At 36.0% G+C, this 17,490-nt stretch overlaps 1 protein-coding gene across 14 annotated transcripts in view; it reads left to right on the top strand.

Annotated features, from left to right (window-relative positions):
• The window catches only part of CRMP (Collapsin Response Mediator Protein), a 189,679-nt gene that overhangs the window by 7,592 nt on the left and 164,597 nt on the right, over positions 1-17,490 (top strand). For 11 of the 14 annotated variants that reach the window (XM_067096539.1, XM_067096534.1, XM_067096536.1 and 8 more), the window contains exons 2-3: positions 11,243-11,330; positions 11,637-11,838. In XM_067096539.1, the coding sequence (XP_066952640.1) occupies positions 11,638-11,838 (201 nt within the window). In that variant the 5' untranslated portion in view covers positions 11,243-11,330; position 11,637. Of the gene's footprint in view, positions 1-11,242; positions 11,331-11,636; positions 11,839-15,148; positions 15,232-17,490 lie in introns of those variants that run through there. The other 3 variants (XM_067096553.1, XM_067096557.1, XM_067096555.1) reach the window with 3 other exon arrangements.

A 17,490-nucleotide genomic window follows, 5' to 3' on the forward strand; every position in this document is an offset into this window, starting at 1 on the left:
TTCTTCTCATCTTTTTGTAGGAAGACCCAAGAGCGAAGCGAGGAGTTATTCCTACTGCAGTATACCACCGGTATTTCCTGCAACAAAGTAAATGCGCGCCTGCCAGTCGCATCGTTGCTTACGAGAACACTAATAGAAACTTAGGATATACTCCTTTGTTTTACTGCACTGTCTCAACATGTTAGAGAGAGAGAGAGAGAGAGAGAGAGAGAGAGAGAGAGAACGAAACACGAGATGCCAGTGAAGGAGCTGGGAAATTTCTTTTTCATAAATTTTAAAATTGAACGAGGGAAAAAATATTATTGCAGTAAATAATAACAGATTCTCGTTTCCCATCTTTTTTTTTATGTTAGTGTCTTGGAAGTGAAATTTATGAGAGGAAGTGCATAAGTAATACAGTAAAAATACACATTTATGTTATTGTCAAAACCGTGCAAGAGAGGGTGAGAGAAAGAAATGAAATTAAATTGTAATAATTGTAGTAATATATATTTGAAAGTACGAAAGCTTTGGCAAAGAGATTGAAGGAATGTGATTGTAGTATTTATAACTAGTACTCCGTGTTAATGTCTTCACAATTAAACAAAAAGAGAGCTAGAGCAATATCGTCATAATTGTAACAAATAACCCTTTTCAACTTTTATAATAAACTTTTTACAGTCGGTACTGCATATTTTTAAAACCAGTTCAATTATAAAATCCCATTCCGAAGTGGATTGGGTTAAACTGCAATTGGAGGTGAAAACATCTGTTATTCTGTTTAGCTGCATATGTTACTGCTAATGAGAGTATCTATTTTTTTTCTTTTAGGCTAAAGTTGCTGATTTAGCTTTTTTTATTTTTGTGTTAACTCCAGTCTCGCCCGGTGAATTAATGGGTAAAATAAATTACGGTGTAAGAAGCTCTAGTTATTACTCGGATTGTTCTTCTTAAAGAATATCGATTTGAATGAAGGATAAAAGAAAAAAAACGAGTTGTTTATAGTAATAGGATGATAAAGATAGTAGTTATCTCAGTAGTATATATCACATCGCAGTGATGATTATAGTAAGATAGTAGTTATCTCAGTAGCATATATCACATCGTCAGTGATGATTATAAAAAGATAGTAGTTATCTCAGTAGCATATATCACATCGTCAGTGATGATTATAAAAAGATAGTAGTTATCTCAGTAGTATATATCACATTGCAGTGATGATTATAATAAGATAGTAGTTATCTCAGTAGCATATATCACATCGCAGTGATGATTATAATAAGATAGTAGTTATCTAAGTAGTATTATCACATCGCAGTGATGATTATAATAAGATAGTAGTTATCTCAGTAGTATATATTATAACAGTGACATTATAATAAGATAGTAGTTATCTCAGTAGCATATATCACATCGCAGTGATGATTATAATAAGAAGATAGTAGTATATATCTCGCAGTGATGATTATATATCAGTTTATCAGTAGCATAGTGATGATTATAATAAGATAGTAGTTATCTAAGTAGTATTATCACATCGCAGTGATGATTATAATAAGATAGTAGTTATCTCAGTAGTATATATCACATCACAGTGATGTTATGAGGCCGACTTCCACTCGTGATATTTTAGGCGAAATTCTTTATTCATAATTTTCCACATAAATTGACTGTTTCCGCCTCATAAATAAACCGTCTCTTACTCCCAACATGGATTCATCTCAACTCCCTTATAAGCTTACCGCCCTCTGCCGCTTTTACGGTTACTATTTTGGTCATGGCTCCACAGAGTTCTAGGTTGCGTTCAAACGTCAGGCCTCAGAATCCCGCAGATGTGTCTAATGAAGGAGAACGGTTTTCAGTAACTTCCTTGGAGATGGAAGATGAACGTGACTTACAGCTTAATGATTGGGACTTATAAGAATCCTTAAGCTTCCGTTTAATGTTAGGTTTTACACTTTTCATAAATTTTTCATACATTTTTCACGCAAGTAACAATCGGATTGAGGACAACTGATTTTTGCATAAGCTTCCGTTTAATGTTAGGTTTTACACTTTTCATACATTTTTCACGCAAGTAACAATCGGATTGAGGACCACTGATTTTTACCTCCAAAATGAAAGATTGAAGGGTGACTGGAAGTAATGTTAAATATTATACGCTCCAGAACCGATTTTCCTGCCGGGTAATTTGTGCACCAGATGCAAGCATTTGGACTTATTATTATTATTATTATTATTATTATTATTATTATTATTATTATTGTGTGTGTATTATTAGTTATATGTAACCATGCATAACTATGGATGTGTCGCCATTATTATTATTATTATTATTATTATTATTATTATTATTATTATTAATATTTAGAAGATGAACTATTCATATGGAACAGTCGCACAGAGGCCACTGACTTGAAATTCAAGTTAGTAAACTAGAAGATATTCACCCCAGAATTTAAAGAGAATTCCGTATGACTATTGTCCTCCATTCTCAAATAGCTCAAGTTTAGGACAAATAGACTGAGATGAATAGATAAATTCCCCTGCCCCCTCCCATCCCAATTCAACTGCGCTGGCTGAGGAAATTCATTTAATTAGATATGCAGCTATTTATTATCTTTGGCGAATTAGCCTAGCTCTCACCTTCCAACCCCCACCCCCCTTAGGGTGGTGGGAGGGAAGGAACGTTTAGCGTTCTTATCTGAAGCCCTTTAGTAAAGGATTCTAAAATCAGTTGAAGAATCATTGATGACAGCTATCACGCATTATCATAAGATCATTCTCGCCCCATCATTTTATAAGGAATTGGGATAGATTTAACAAAACAGAGAGAGAGAGAGAGAGAGAGAGAGAGAGAGAGAGAGAGAGAGAGAGAGAGAGAGAGAGGTGCTGGGGGTCCTTCTTTCCAATCAGCCTCTGAAGTTTATAATATCTTATGGTAAATAAAATACTGTACTTTGTCGTAATGAAAAATTTAGTTTACTCAAAAATACCCACACAAGCAGTGCTTGCGTGAAAACAATTTACCCAAGCAAAATCACGTAAACGATTGCTGTAGTGTTTGAAAGGATATAGACAAAAGGCTGTCAAAATATAGCATTCTCGAGAAAAGCCATGAGGAAGTGGAACAAACTAATCGCCTCTTCAGTGGTCAATTTTGAAGTGTTATATACCTCGCTCAAAGACCGTAAGAACATGGCCCCCAGGCTTTCTGCGTGATTTGCTTCAGGAGAGAGGTTGGTAATCCTGGGAAGGTAAGACGGAACTGTTGGTAATGGTGGGAAGGTTGTCATTCGGTCATTCTGGGAAAAAAATCCGGCATTCCTTCTGTTGTTGATGATATTGTGACGTTAGGAAAGAGCGTTTTTTGAGAGAGAGAGAGAGAGAGAGAGAGAGAGAGAGAGAGAGAGAGAGAGTATGTAATTTACAAAAATGTAGACCCTGGACACGTCTTCATTACTGTTATTGCAAGAAGTCGGGTCTTATTTTGGATCGAGAATTGGTGGCATTACGACTGCTCAGAAGACAAAAACATTGGCTTCAAAACCGTCAGATTTTGGTAATCAGCCTTTGTTGTTCTGGACTGTCTGTTGCTTTTTGCAAAAGGGGTCCGGTTTGGTCAGTGTTTTGGAAGCCTTTTCCCAAAGTTGTTGGGGGTATTCGACCGAACTCCACGAACCAGTTGGCTTAAAGCAACACTAAGTGATTGATCATAGTGCGTTACTTCTGCCTTCAGTCAGGAATAGTTGCATAAAGGTATCCTTTTTTTTTTTTACAATTATGCAAGGAACATTTTTCATCAGTTTCCCATCAATTCTTAATAGGATGAGGTTGCTAGCCCTATGCACTTTCTCTTACCTGGTTGCCACCGACCATATTATACCTAGCATGAGGGACAGAATTTACTCTTTGAGCTTATCAGAGCCCCAATGGATTTTTCATGACGTGGGCCTAAGTTGTTTTTTCCTTCGTGGATCGGTCTCGGGTCAAATTACAATAGTAGGGCGAGAATGCTAATTACATATATACTGTATATATATATATATATATATATATATATATATATATATATATATATATATATATGTATGTGTGTGTACTTGTGTGTGTGTGTGTGTGTGTATATGTATATATATATATATATATATATATATATATATATATATATATATATATATATATATATATATATATATATATTAGACCAAAAAGCAATACCACGTTTAAAGGGAGGTTAATGCCCCGTAATTCATCCTAAAGACGTCATTATTTCAGTTACACTGATCTTTTTGCAGTTCCCTTGGAAAATTGGTACACTGAATAGCGAAGGATTATTACCCTTTGAACTGAAACAGAGCCATATATATCTTACTTACTGTGACCAATCACATCAAACTGTTATAAAGAAACCATCTTCTTCTTTTATTTCTTTTCAGTTTTTTTTTCATGTAAATGAGATCGTCTGAGAACGTTATTCGGGAAAGATGGCGACTCATCCTGACAGTAATTTCCATAATACTGAATGAAGGTCCATCATCCTTCTGTCTGTCTGTCTGTCTTTGTTAAGTTATACTGAGTGACAAGTTATTCTGTCCGTTTGTCTTTGTGGAGGTATAGTGAATGACACATGATTCTCAAGAAATATATTTTCAATTCTTATGTAAATTAAGTCTTGCTTCAATTACGTGGTTGTATATGCAATTGGTAATATGTTTTGGGCATATTTAGTAACTACCCAAGTAACTGATCATCTTGAATGAAAACCCGGGCATAGGAAGTCTTTAATGATGATAATATTTGCAGAAGATTCCGCAACGTAAACATGAATAATATTGAAGATGGGAGTTGCCAGTAATCTTCTTTATAAGTTTTTGCTCTTCGACAGCCAGCAATTCCTTCGGTACTTAGTATAGCACCAACGAACTGTTTTTATCCTATTTTCGTTTATGTCACATCTTCATAATAAGGTTTTATATTTTTCCTAGCTTTTGTTAGTCGTGTACGTCTTATTCATTTCAAGCTTCTTTACGTCTTATGACTTTCAAACCTTTCTACGTCTTATGACTTTCAAACCTTTCTACATTTTTCTCCTTTCAAACCTTTCTCTATCTTATTCCTTTCGAACCTTTCTACGTCTTATTCCTTTCAAACCTTTCTATATCTTATTCCTTTCAAACCTTTCTACATCTTATTCCTTTCAAACCTTTCTACATTTTATTCCTTTCAAACCTTTCTACATCTTATTCCATTCAAACCTCTCTACTTCTGTCCTTTCAAATTCTATTCCTTTCCAAACCTCTCTCTACTTCTCTGTCCTTTCAATCCTATTCCCTTTCTCTTTCCACATCTTATTCCTTGCAAACCTTTCAACATCTTATTCCTTTAAAACCTCTCTATTTCACTGTCCTTACTCTATCACTTACCCTTTCCTCCTAATCTTACAGTGACCAAACCTGTTTTAGGCAGGAGCATATTATAGCCTTCTCGGTCTCCGCCCTGAAAAATATCTGTAAATAATAAAATTAATTTTTGTAAGCATCAGTACTGCCTAAGTAATCTTTGCTTAGGTTTCGGTGGTAGTAAGCCAATAGGATTTTTAGTTTTCTAAATTTATATAGCTGTCTTGGAAAGAAATTGCGAAAAATTGATTGACTGATGTAGTATTAAATTATCTGGTGTCACAAGCAGCGAAGGTTATGGACACAGAAATATTCGATAGTAAAATAATTTTTTGTTATAGACGTTTTATAAAGATTGGTAATATGAAATTCATAAGATATAAAACAAATTGATATCATAAAAGCCCCTAAAACAGTATACAGCACAGTGCATAGAAATATGTTGTTCTTACTGGAGAAAGTCAAAATAATGTTTTAAGGAAATTTTATGGATGGAGAAGGAAAGTAATGATAAAAAAACAAGATATTACAGATTATGCAGTCTTTACAATACCTGTCCTAGAGTAGCCTTTTTACATGTTACACAGACTGCGAAGAAGTAGTTCACAAATTCCAGTAGGCGCCGAGAACAAGATCTGAAGCAATCCTTATAAAAAATATCTGTATCCAGATGTTAGCATAAGAAAATTCTAAAGTTCCGCTGTATAAATAATTCTCAGTACAAGAACGGCAGTCACGTATGCAGATGACTAAGCTGCTCAGAATAAAAATGACTTAAATAAATACCACCGCCATCATTAGACATAGCTATGGCTGTGTTAACATGTTTCGAAGACATGTCGCTTCCTACGTATGCATCTTAGACCATGTTTTAATAGGGTTGAATTTCAAGATTCACGAAGATAATGAGGCACTTAAGGACGTAGTGAAGAAGTAAGAGAGAAATTGGCTTTGTTAACATTGAATCATAAGCCTTGAGAAGTTTTTCTTTCTCAGTCAGAGATTCTTTTAACACCCACATTAAAAGATTCAGAAATTCCAAAGCCTGGCAGCACAGGGAAAAAATATTATGCCATAAACACGTATGTATAGCTAATGAATAGAAAATAGGTCTCGCGCATTTCATTTGAAAATTAAGGCAATGGCCCCGTGCTCATGCACTGATAGTCAAAATGAATAAAAAAGAAATTAGTTAAAAAATTTCGTAAATAATTTCAGTGTAAAAGGGTTAGTCTGCAAGAACATTTCTTAATGTAAAAATAACAGAAACTTGGTGGAACTGGAGCGCAAGTTTATATTTCAATTCTCTCTCTCTCTCTCTCTCTCTCTCTCTCTCTCTCTCTCTCTCTCTCTCTCTCTCTCTCTCTCAGTTTGTCTGTCCATAAACCCTTCCATATGTTGAGTTTGTTAAGGGATGACGAATGTTAAGTGCCAAAACCCAGGGGAGGGGAGAATGAGTGGTCGAAATGGGTTCCACCGTAGGCCTACTGACTTCTTCACAAGGTTAACAGATGGCGCTAGTGACGTGTAGGTGACATCGTAAAAACAACCTTTAGGTCTGAGGAGGATTTAATCTGATGAGTTGCTTGAGAGAGAGAGAGAGAGAGAGAGAGAGAGAGAGAGAGAGAGAGAGAGAGAGAGGAAACACCAAACTTTCAGAAGTTTCTCTTCAACTGTGAAATGGGCTGATTAGTTTGACCTGTCCGCCAAAAAATAGCAGAAGGAAAAAACCCAAAGAAGTTATCTATACCATAGATAAGAAATAACGTCTCCCTTTTGACGAATCAAGATCTATACTCGGAAGAATGTCACTGGTACTTACACAGTAGAACCCCAGCTTGACTGAACCCCTCTCTCTCTCTCTCTCTCTCTCTCTCTCTCTCTCTCTCTCTCTCTCTCTCTCTCTACGGTGTGTTAAAATTAACTTTATAAACATATGCACCTTTTGATATTAATGTATATCGTGAGATATTCTGTTTACTGGGCTACCCTAACTCAGGTTTGAACTCTCTCTCTACACTCTCTCACACACACACACACACACACACACACACAAGCACCTTTTAGTATTAATGAACATTATGCTACATTCTGTGTACTGGGCTGCCCTACCTCAAGTCTCTCTCTCTCTCTCTCTCTCTCTCTCTCTCTCTCTCTCTCTCTCTCTCTCTCTCTCAGAGATTGTCAGATGTGTCATAAAGAAGTTCCTAAAGTAAATTAGTTGCACTCCCCTCACTCCAGATCACGAGATGATTGGCAGATGAGGGGAACTGAGGGGAGTTGAGCTGCCTCTGAGCGGTGAAAGACACTGAAAACAGAAGTAATTTAACTTCGAGGCGTTTTTACAAAATTTTGAGTCTCGGAGGAAAGCCCAGGGATGGGCATGGCTACCCAGGAATGGATGCTTTGTTGTAGTGAAGGTGTGTGGTGATGGATAGGTTAAATGACTCGGGAAACACATAAGAAGTCAGAGAAATGTATATGCAAAAGTGAATTGCATGAGTGAAGAACTAGAACATCGGTTTTTCAAGTTTTTCCTTAAAGTGAAAAGTATATAGCCTATTCCTGTTTTTTTCGGGCCTGGGCTAGTGGAGGGCATTTTGTCGCATATCCTATGACCTATGCATTGGAGAAAAAGGAAAGTGAGGCTCATTATGTAATATATAATTCATGGTGAACTTTTTTGCCTATGAATTTCCTTGCGAAGTTCATCTCGATTTTAGTGACGCATTATAGATGGCGACTCTTAGGTAAATTAGATAAAACTGCGCTTTAACCTCTTGGGAAAACAGGCCATGAAATCAGAAGCTTACCTGATGTCGTTGATGAAATGACATCTGTTACAGATTATTCCGTACTTCCCCCAAATTTGTATTTTTCGTGGGCGTCGCGTACTCTCTCGTTTTGGTCCTTTTCCCCTCTGCGGAATACGACACCTTCCTGGTGATTCAGTCGACTTTTACTCGGTGCTCCAGGTAGTGTTACAAATTAGGTTGGGGGGACCAACAGACTAACTAGGTAGCTGAGTGTTATTGTCGTCAAAATGATGGCTTTATCATTATCATTATTATTGGTAAGAAATTCACAGTCTCGTGAAAAAACAGTTGTGGAATGAAAAGCCACAATCATATAGTCAGTTGTTATTGCTGTGTGAAAGATAATTATAGAGTAAATAGTTATTACTGTGTAAAAGATGACAACAAAGACTTTCGAACACCTGAACTGTGTTCCTCATCAGCCAGGTGTTCGGAAATTTTTGTTTTTATCTATTACATAGTATTTATACAATTTATTATTATTATTATTATTATTATTGTTATTATTATTATTATTATTATTATTATCAATAAATCAAAAGAGTTACATGCATTACTAATAATTAGAGCACAGCTAATCAATATAGAGTATAATATGATATATATATATATATATATATATATATATATATATATATATATATATATATATATATATATATATATATATATATATATATATATATATATATAAATATATTTATATATATATATATACAGTATATATATATATATATATATATATATATATATATATATATATATATATTTTTTTTTTTTTTTTTTTTTAAGTCGGTGACTTCTCTGAAGGAACACGACAACATCTTCTTCTCTCCCCGCATTTATACCATCCATCATTCGTGTTACCCCTGACGCATGAACACTACACCTAAAAAAAAAAAAAAAAAAACAGGTTGTTTACTTTTTATGTCCGTCGCCTCGCGTGCGAATTCGAACGTGGGGCAATTTTATGACTGACCCCAATGAAGCTGTGAGATGCTGCTGCTGCTGTGCTGCTGTTTCTCAGGTCATACTACTGCTGCTGCTGTTGCCTTGTTATTACACTGCAGAATGATCTTTCCTTTGCCACCATGTTTAGTACGCATTGGACGAAGCTATGTCTTCGCCATCTTTAGGACGGGCGTGCTGGTATATATGTATATATATATATATATATATATATATATATATATATATATATATATATATATATATATATATATATATATAAATATATATATATATTATATATATATGTATATATATACATATGTACATATAATGTATGTGCATGTGCTTGTGTTTAGAACTTGGTGTGACAGAGAAACAAGCGTATTTGGATGAATAAACTGATTAACATTGTAGAAATGTACCTGAAAGGAAATAGATAACTTAAATGAATAGAATGCTAAAATATATGATATCTTCAGACAATGTATTTATGGTATTTATACGTAGTTCAGCTGAAGTGACACAGGGCTAAAAAAAAAAGTCAAACCACGTCTCGTGTGTGCTTGTGTGTTTCTGAGAGAGAGAGAGAGAGAGAGAGAGAGAGAGAATTCCTATGAATCTGAGAGAGAGAGAATTCCTGTGAATCCTAGAGAGAGAGAGAGAGAGAGAATTCTTATGAATCTGAGAGAGAGAGAGAGAGAGAGAGAGAGAGAGAATTCCTATGAATCTTAGAGAGAGAGAATTCTTATGAATCTGAGAGAGAGAGAGAGAGAGAGAGAGAATTCCTATGAATCTGAGAGAGAGAGAGAGACAGACAGACAGACAGAATTCCTATGAATCAGAGAGAGAAAAAGAATTTCTATGAATCAGAGAGAGAGAGAGAGAGAATTCCCTTGAAACCACCCACCCCCCACTCTCCCAAGTTAATCAGGATAGATCTTGACCTCCTGACCCAGTTTAAGCTAGTCACTGGAACGACTAAAAAGTTCCATCTCTTAATGAACCAAATTAGCTTGCATAATGAGAGGGCGTCTTTCCTTTCTGGATGATTATCCAGTCCCAGAATATCGTTTACGGCAATCATCTCGACCCGATTATTAAGGTGATTTATGATGTCAGAGGTTGTTCGAGGCCAGAGGTTAAATTCGGCCTAATTAGAGGCCAATGGCTCCCGTTATTACAGGCTGGTATCATAAGTGAAACGGATCTTAGAAGTATACGTTATCAGTAATGAGAGTTCTTTGTCTAGAACTTATTCCTCGCATAGATTTTACCATGTCATAAAACATTTGCATTTTTCATGCCACAGGTAATGTAATTCTTTTTTTTTATATGATGATATATTTATGTCCCATGTCTTATGGCAATATTTAAATATTTTTGAAGTCTTCCATAACATGATATTTACATTTTTCATGTCATATAATTAAATGATAGTTAAATTTTCCATGTCATATAATATGAAAATGAAATTTTCAGATAAATGCAAGAACAAAGTGGCAGGGTTAGATCATCAAAGTCCGGGGTTAGTTCTAATGAATGATATTTCTGTTTGTAAAGTCACTTTGTAATCATATGCAGAAGTGAGCAGAGTACGAATATTCCTCCATGTTGCTCTCTCTGGGTAAACAGTGTTTTGACATAAAGCGATGTAGATTAATTTAACATGTTTATTGAATCTTGACAGCCTTTAGCCAAGGAGAACCGTAACGGAAAATTGACGTTCACGTAAGTCCAGAACTCGTAACTATTTGCTAGTTGGTTTCCTTTTTACTCTTTTAGAATATAGAGTAAAAAGGTTTGAAAGGTGTAACAGGAGGAAGACCTTGCAGTTGCACTATGAATCAACTGTTAGGAGAGGGTGGAAAGGAAGATGGAAGAAATAGAACAGAATTGAGTACAGTAAAAGAAATGGTGGATTATGTCAGGGGCCTAAGGACGCTCTATGCCTGCACTACATGAGGTGTACCTGACAGCACTACCCCCAAGGAGAACCATAACGGAAAATTGACATTCACCTGTCTGGTAACTTGTAAATGATTTGCTGCCAGATTTTCTGGGTTTACCTTCATTCATGTTGATTGTCTCTTCCAGGCGTGCACTCCTTGTTTGGGAATCAAAAATAATCCGAGAGCCCGTAACGTCTGACCTAGCGAGAATCAGACCCTAAAACATTCAACAGGTAAGACTCTTTACAATCTATTTAAAACTCAAGACACTTCATAACTGTTACCCATTATTTCCATAAAACTGGTTTGTTTGTATTAAACAGAGACTGGATGGGGAGGTCACTGGTTCAGAAATGCAGCTGAATATTATGTTTCTAGTTCATTAATGACCTATAGTCAGTTTAATTCGGTATAGAGGAAGAGACAGGGACTCGGTTAGGTCAATAATGCTAAATCATTTTTTATCTTTTTTTCATTCAATATTTTCATTTTTATTTCCTGCAACTGAAATTGATTTTCACGGGATTCTACCCCTTCAGGATGTCAGCTGGTCTTCGACGTGCATCCCGCCACCAGGAGGAGAAGGACGATGAAGTGCCCCAGTGGATCCCGGGTCTTGGGCAAGACAAACCCAAGCCCAGGACGTTGGGTACCTCCTTCTTCGGCTACGTCCCGGATGCGTTTGTGGAAAAGACTCCTTATCTGCCGTCCGAACAATCGGCAGACGCCCTTAAGAAAGAGGTGAGTGATTGTGTCATAATTTTAATGGATGTGAAGTAAATCTCAAATCTACCCTTAGGAGTTAGTGCCAAATGATTCACTTCCATTATGGTGCACTGTAAGCATTAGAGGTTCTTTGTGTGAGAAATTATAAACATAGATGCATACATTTTTATTTGTGACCGAGACAAAGAGATAGGAAGGGCTCGCCGACATGAATTTTTATTCCAGGAAGTTCATTAAAGTGCAGAGAAAAAGCCTTGGCCCAGAACTTTGTGACTTTCTTTTATGAGAATGTAAAACTGGGTCACGTAAGCTCTTAGGAGAATTTTTATTCTTTTCCACCAAGGTCACTTAATATATTTGTGCCACCAGTTGAATGAAAAACGAATGAGAGACAAAACAGAGGATTGTTTGTTTTTGCTAAATAAATTTTTATTTGTTTCTAGAGGTCTGCTTTTAGTATTTGACAACAGTGTTATCTAATATCTGTTATATTATAGATATCATATATTTTCTCGTGAATATCTTACGGTATTCTTTTAAAGATATCTTTTGTTATTATCCTTCAACAAAATGCAGTATGGGAATTATCGCTGTTGCCGTAATGCAACATTTAATTCTATCACTTTACAAACATTCCCGTTTCCTTACTTCTATCTTGCTGTTCAACGCCTCTAACTATTACTTCCTAGTGCAACATTGGGAATTTTCTACTCTTTCCACCTGTAGATCGTGGTACTTCATTGCCTTGCTTTCCAACCACTCTAACTCCCTTTATTCACTGTCTTAGGCGCTGAATGTCGGAATGTGCTCCAGTGCTTTGTATCATAAATCAGTCATTAAAAGTGACAGATGGAGTATTAGTAGTAAGGACATGCTTAAAGTTTAAGTTTTATCTAAGTCAGATACAGATCAGGAATTGGAACCGGAGTATAAAATTTAGGCCAGAGGCCAAGTGCTGGGACTTGCGAGGTCATTCAGCGCTGAAAGGGAATTTGAGAGTAAAGAAGGTTTGAAAAGTGTAACAGGAGGAAAAAAAATCCTCGCAGTTGTTGCACTATGAATTATTTTTAGGGGAGGGTGGAAAGTAAGATGGAAGAAAGAGAATATGAACGAGGTACAGGTGTGCTGAATGAAAGGGCTGCAGCTAGGGGCTGACAAGGGCATTGCAAGAACCAAGTAGTGCCTACAGTGCACCCTACGTGTTCTTTGGAACAGGATTTCTTATCCCTTGAACTCAATACAGAGGAAAACAGCCTTCATTGATTATATAAATAAATATAAACAAGAGTTTTTGAGTTGCTGAATCTCCATGTTACCACGAATGTAAACAGAAATAAATCTATATGGAAGTGAAGGATTGTAAAATGAAGCTGGTGCCATAAAATAAGTTTTATTGTTCACTCATGTCAAGGTGACCCGGCCTGAAGTTTTTTTTTTCTTTTGTATCTTCAGTTTTGAATGATGGCCTTTAATAGATGTTAGAGGACTGCATAAGGGCAATGAAGAATCCCCTGCCTTTTTATAGGTTCGTGAATAGATTTCCTGCTCGAAGCTTGTTGGAATTTGAAATTCTTAGTGATAGTATTACGATTTTTTTTTTTATCGTGGTTCCTTTTGTGTTTATGCCGTGGTTGCTTACTTTAAATATTCTTAGATGTACTGCAGTCCCAACGTTCTTATTTGCATTACACCCCCATTCTTGACTATAATTAATTTAATATTTTAATCAGATTTCCTGTGAAGGAAGGTAAACTGGAAAGTTGAGAAAAAAAGTTGAGAATAAATGAGGGTAAAGGAGAACCAGGAAGATAAAGCAGTGAATGCTGATAGGGATGGGGGAAGAATGGAAAAACTGGATTCGTTTAGGTTTTCGGGGGTAAATATTTTGGATGATGGTGGGGGAGGGGTGAGATGAATCACAGAATACCCATGTTGTAAGTTTCCTGCACGGGAGTTCGTCCACAGTTCGGCTCTCTCTCTCTCTCTCTCTCTCTCTCTCTCTCTCTCTCTCTCTCTCTCTACTCTCTCTCTCTCTCTTTACGGGCTGCTGTAGAGCATGAGCCCGTGCTAGCCCAAGGCTGGCTAAATCTAAGTAAGTGGCAGTCTATTCTGTCCTGTCTATTCTCTCTCTCTCTGTCTATCTATATATATATATATATTATATATATATATGTATATATATATGTATATATATATATATATATATAAATATAATTATATATGGTTTATAGGGTATATAATTTATATATATATATATATATATATATAATAGTGGTTTTCATAGGGTCATGAAGATATATTTCATCCCATATATATATTATATACATATATATATTATATACTGTATATATATATATATACATACAGGGAGGGATGAAGTTGCATCTTCACGACCTTGAAACCATGGATGACCTCGGCGCTTTTAAATCCTGAAATATCCGGCTATGTTACGAGTCACCCCTCATGCACTGACCACATACAACGTTGTTTAGCTTCCCCGATCGAAAGAATATTTATATTTTATAGCAGCACGGCTGTCTGTCTTTTGAAGTAACGAAATATGATTGGCTTTCAGTGCAAACAGCGTAAATGAACAAAAAACTGAAGGCGAGATTTACTTATTCTTCAGACGATTGTCAAATAGTTTGTGTGTTGTATTCAGCGTGAACATACTATCAAAGTTTGCTTAAACATTCTTGTCTCGGGCTATATAACTAAACATGTTTGGTAAATTGCATGCGTACAAACACGAAGAGCATGTCTCTTCAAATAAACTAGCATTAACCAATCACTCAAGCGCCTATTTCGGCAATGCAATGTTATCAAGCCTCCAGAAGATGTTTGGGCCGAACCGTTCTCTAGTGGTTAGGAGACGTTTCATTAGGTATCGTTCACTGTCACGTCTGACTTAATTGTTCTCTATTTATCGTTCGTATTATCTCACTTAGGTCAGTACTTTGAAAAGTTTCAGCAAAAAACTTGTGGCGTAAGGTTGTTTGATATGTTGGAATTATGAGAAAGTATTTGGACGTATCCGTAATTAAACTTTAAATGTAATGCGTAGAAATGTTACGAATACAAATGAACAAATATTCACAAAGTCACGAATTGGCAACGCTGCCATACTCCAGCCTATAGTTAGACTATTTCTTTTTACTGAATTATGATTCCATACAAACATATTCGCGAATATACTTAGCAGTTATTTTGCAACTTACCAGGTCCGTATAATGTGACACAAAGAATTAATTAAAGGTAAAACATCTCCCTTTGTTTGGCATTCTCGAAAACTCTCAGCGGGTACCACCACCCAAGCCACACCACACAAGACCACACCCCCACGAGTGTGGCGGTGTTAGTGAGGATCTGTGTTTGTGCTCCGAGGCTGTAGGTGAATCCCTCCGGGCCGTAAGTTTTCCTCCAAATTCCATTTTGTTTGTTGCCGCAGGGGGATCCCTGCTTGATTGAATGCTGCGATCAACTGGTACATTCGCTTTCATGTCGTCGTTATTCGAGCGTAGGTTCCGAAGGTCTTGTGGTTGGTGACGATCAGATAGGTCCTATTTGATTATATCAAGGTAAAAAGGGAAAACATTTTTATATCCTTGAGTGAAACCGTAATGTTTTGTTTGCATTCCTGCTGCGCGTTGCGTGTGTGCTTGCCGTGACTTTCACATGCAAATGGGTCCAGAGGAACGGTTTGGTAGTAGCATCTCCCGTGAGGAGAATGTTGAAGGTAGTTCACGAACACGGAATTATCGCCTGTAACTGGAAGGTAGGATGAGAGGAGAGGTGCCAGGTAGTAATATAATACTTTTTTTCACGGATCCTGCGATGCGCGTTCCTGCGTCGTTACTATTAACGTTCCTGCGTTAGTCTTTCGTATCCCTTTTATTTTAAATCGTTTGGAACCATATGTGTTACCAAGGGATTAAATTGTATGCCAGGTATTCAGTCATGCCTTACTTGAATGCCTTAATGAATTATCGTCATGGTTTCGTGAATGGTTTGGATATAAATTGACAAAGCCTGGCGTGTTACGTAATCGGTATCCTGGTGGACTTTCATGCGTAGGCCTACAGGAAGCAGGGAGTCGTCTGCGTTTGCGCACTTGCGTCGTCAGTCGTTTTGTTTATTGTGACACACACATATATATATATATATCATATATATATATAATATATATATATATATATATATATATATATATATATATATATATATATATATATATATATATTCCCTTTGGGCTCTCATGCGTAGGCTTACAGTAACAGGTTCTGTCATATTAAAAAATTTAAAATTAATTTGTTTTGTTTATTGTGACTATATATATATATATATATATATATATATATATATATATATATATACACATTATATATATACAGGGTATATATATGGTTGATTGCATGTCCCAGCATCTCTGCTTGAATTGTTGTTCTGGGTACACTTATCTTTTTGTGATCACCATTAGTCTAAAGAAACTATCTTGGACAGTGATTTTACTTGTTTCTTTTTACTTTTTGTTTTAATTCGTTATTTTAATATTTATATTTTATACATTATTTTATGCATATCGGCATCTCTGCTACTGAATTGTTTTCGTTCTGGGTACACTTGGCTTTTTGTGATTGCCATTAGTCTAAAGTAGAGCTGTCTTGGACAGTGGTTTTACTTGTTTAGTTTTTACTTTTTGTTTTGATTGGTTATTTTTATATTTTTATTTTACACATTATTTTATGAATATTTATTCAACAAGTACATTAATTCACGAACGCTCTATTGTCTTAAAGAAACCATTTTAGCGAAGTGTTCTGTTTCTCAAATGCCATAAAACAGTAGCTGTGTCTTTTCATATATTTTTTTCTCACTTTTCATTTATTTATTCCTTTTAAGTTGTATTAATTTCATGCAAATCGAAAAGGATGAAATAGAATTACTTTTTCCAGGCTATGTCCATTTCTAACGCAGAATTACTTTCTGACAAGTTCAAGGTGTGAAGAGTCCAATGACTGCTTAAGATACATAGTGCAACTTATCTAAGTTACAGTATGTTTATGGCGTTGCTAGCAGGGGCACACGTGCAAGCATCCCACGTAGGATGGACTGAGTATACTAGAGGAGCAAGGACAAGCAGTAGGACTTTAGGAAATCTTTTACACTTCCTGGTTCTGTTGTTATGCTCATAATTTTCTTTAGATTAAAGAAATTGCTGTTGCTTTGGTTCGTGTTTTTTTTTTCTCATGCGTTGACAGTTTTCTTTATGTAAGTTGCGGGAAAATGTCTCTTTCAAGATAGACTCTACTATAAAAAAAACCCGTTTTCCTAAAATTTCTGACACCATTTAAACCTCCACGAAGTTTTTACTTTTTTTTTTTTTCTTTTTTGTTATGCCTCTCATGCATCTGTCTTAAAATCACCCGGTTTCCTTACGAAAATTCAGCAGGCTTTTAATTCATTCTTACCTTGGTAATTCCTCAGTAGTATCTTCCCCAGAGTCTTATCTCCTTTCGAAAATCCCAAACTGGTGTTCTCCGTAGGGGGGGTGGTGTGCACTGTAGGCATTACTTACGGTTCTTTGTAAAGTCTCTTCGGCCCTCAGTTGCAAAATCTTTCATTCCTTGTATTATGTTTCGTATACCTTCTTTCATATTTATCTTCCAT

The sequence above is a fragment of the Macrobrachium rosenbergii genome, chromosome 53 (genome assembly GCF_040412425.1).
Source record: "Macrobrachium rosenbergii isolate ZJJX-2024 chromosome 53, ASM4041242v1, whole genome shotgun sequence".
NCBI classification, from domain to species: domain Eukaryota; kingdom Metazoa; phylum Arthropoda; class Malacostraca; order Decapoda; family Palaemonidae; genus Macrobrachium; species Macrobrachium rosenbergii.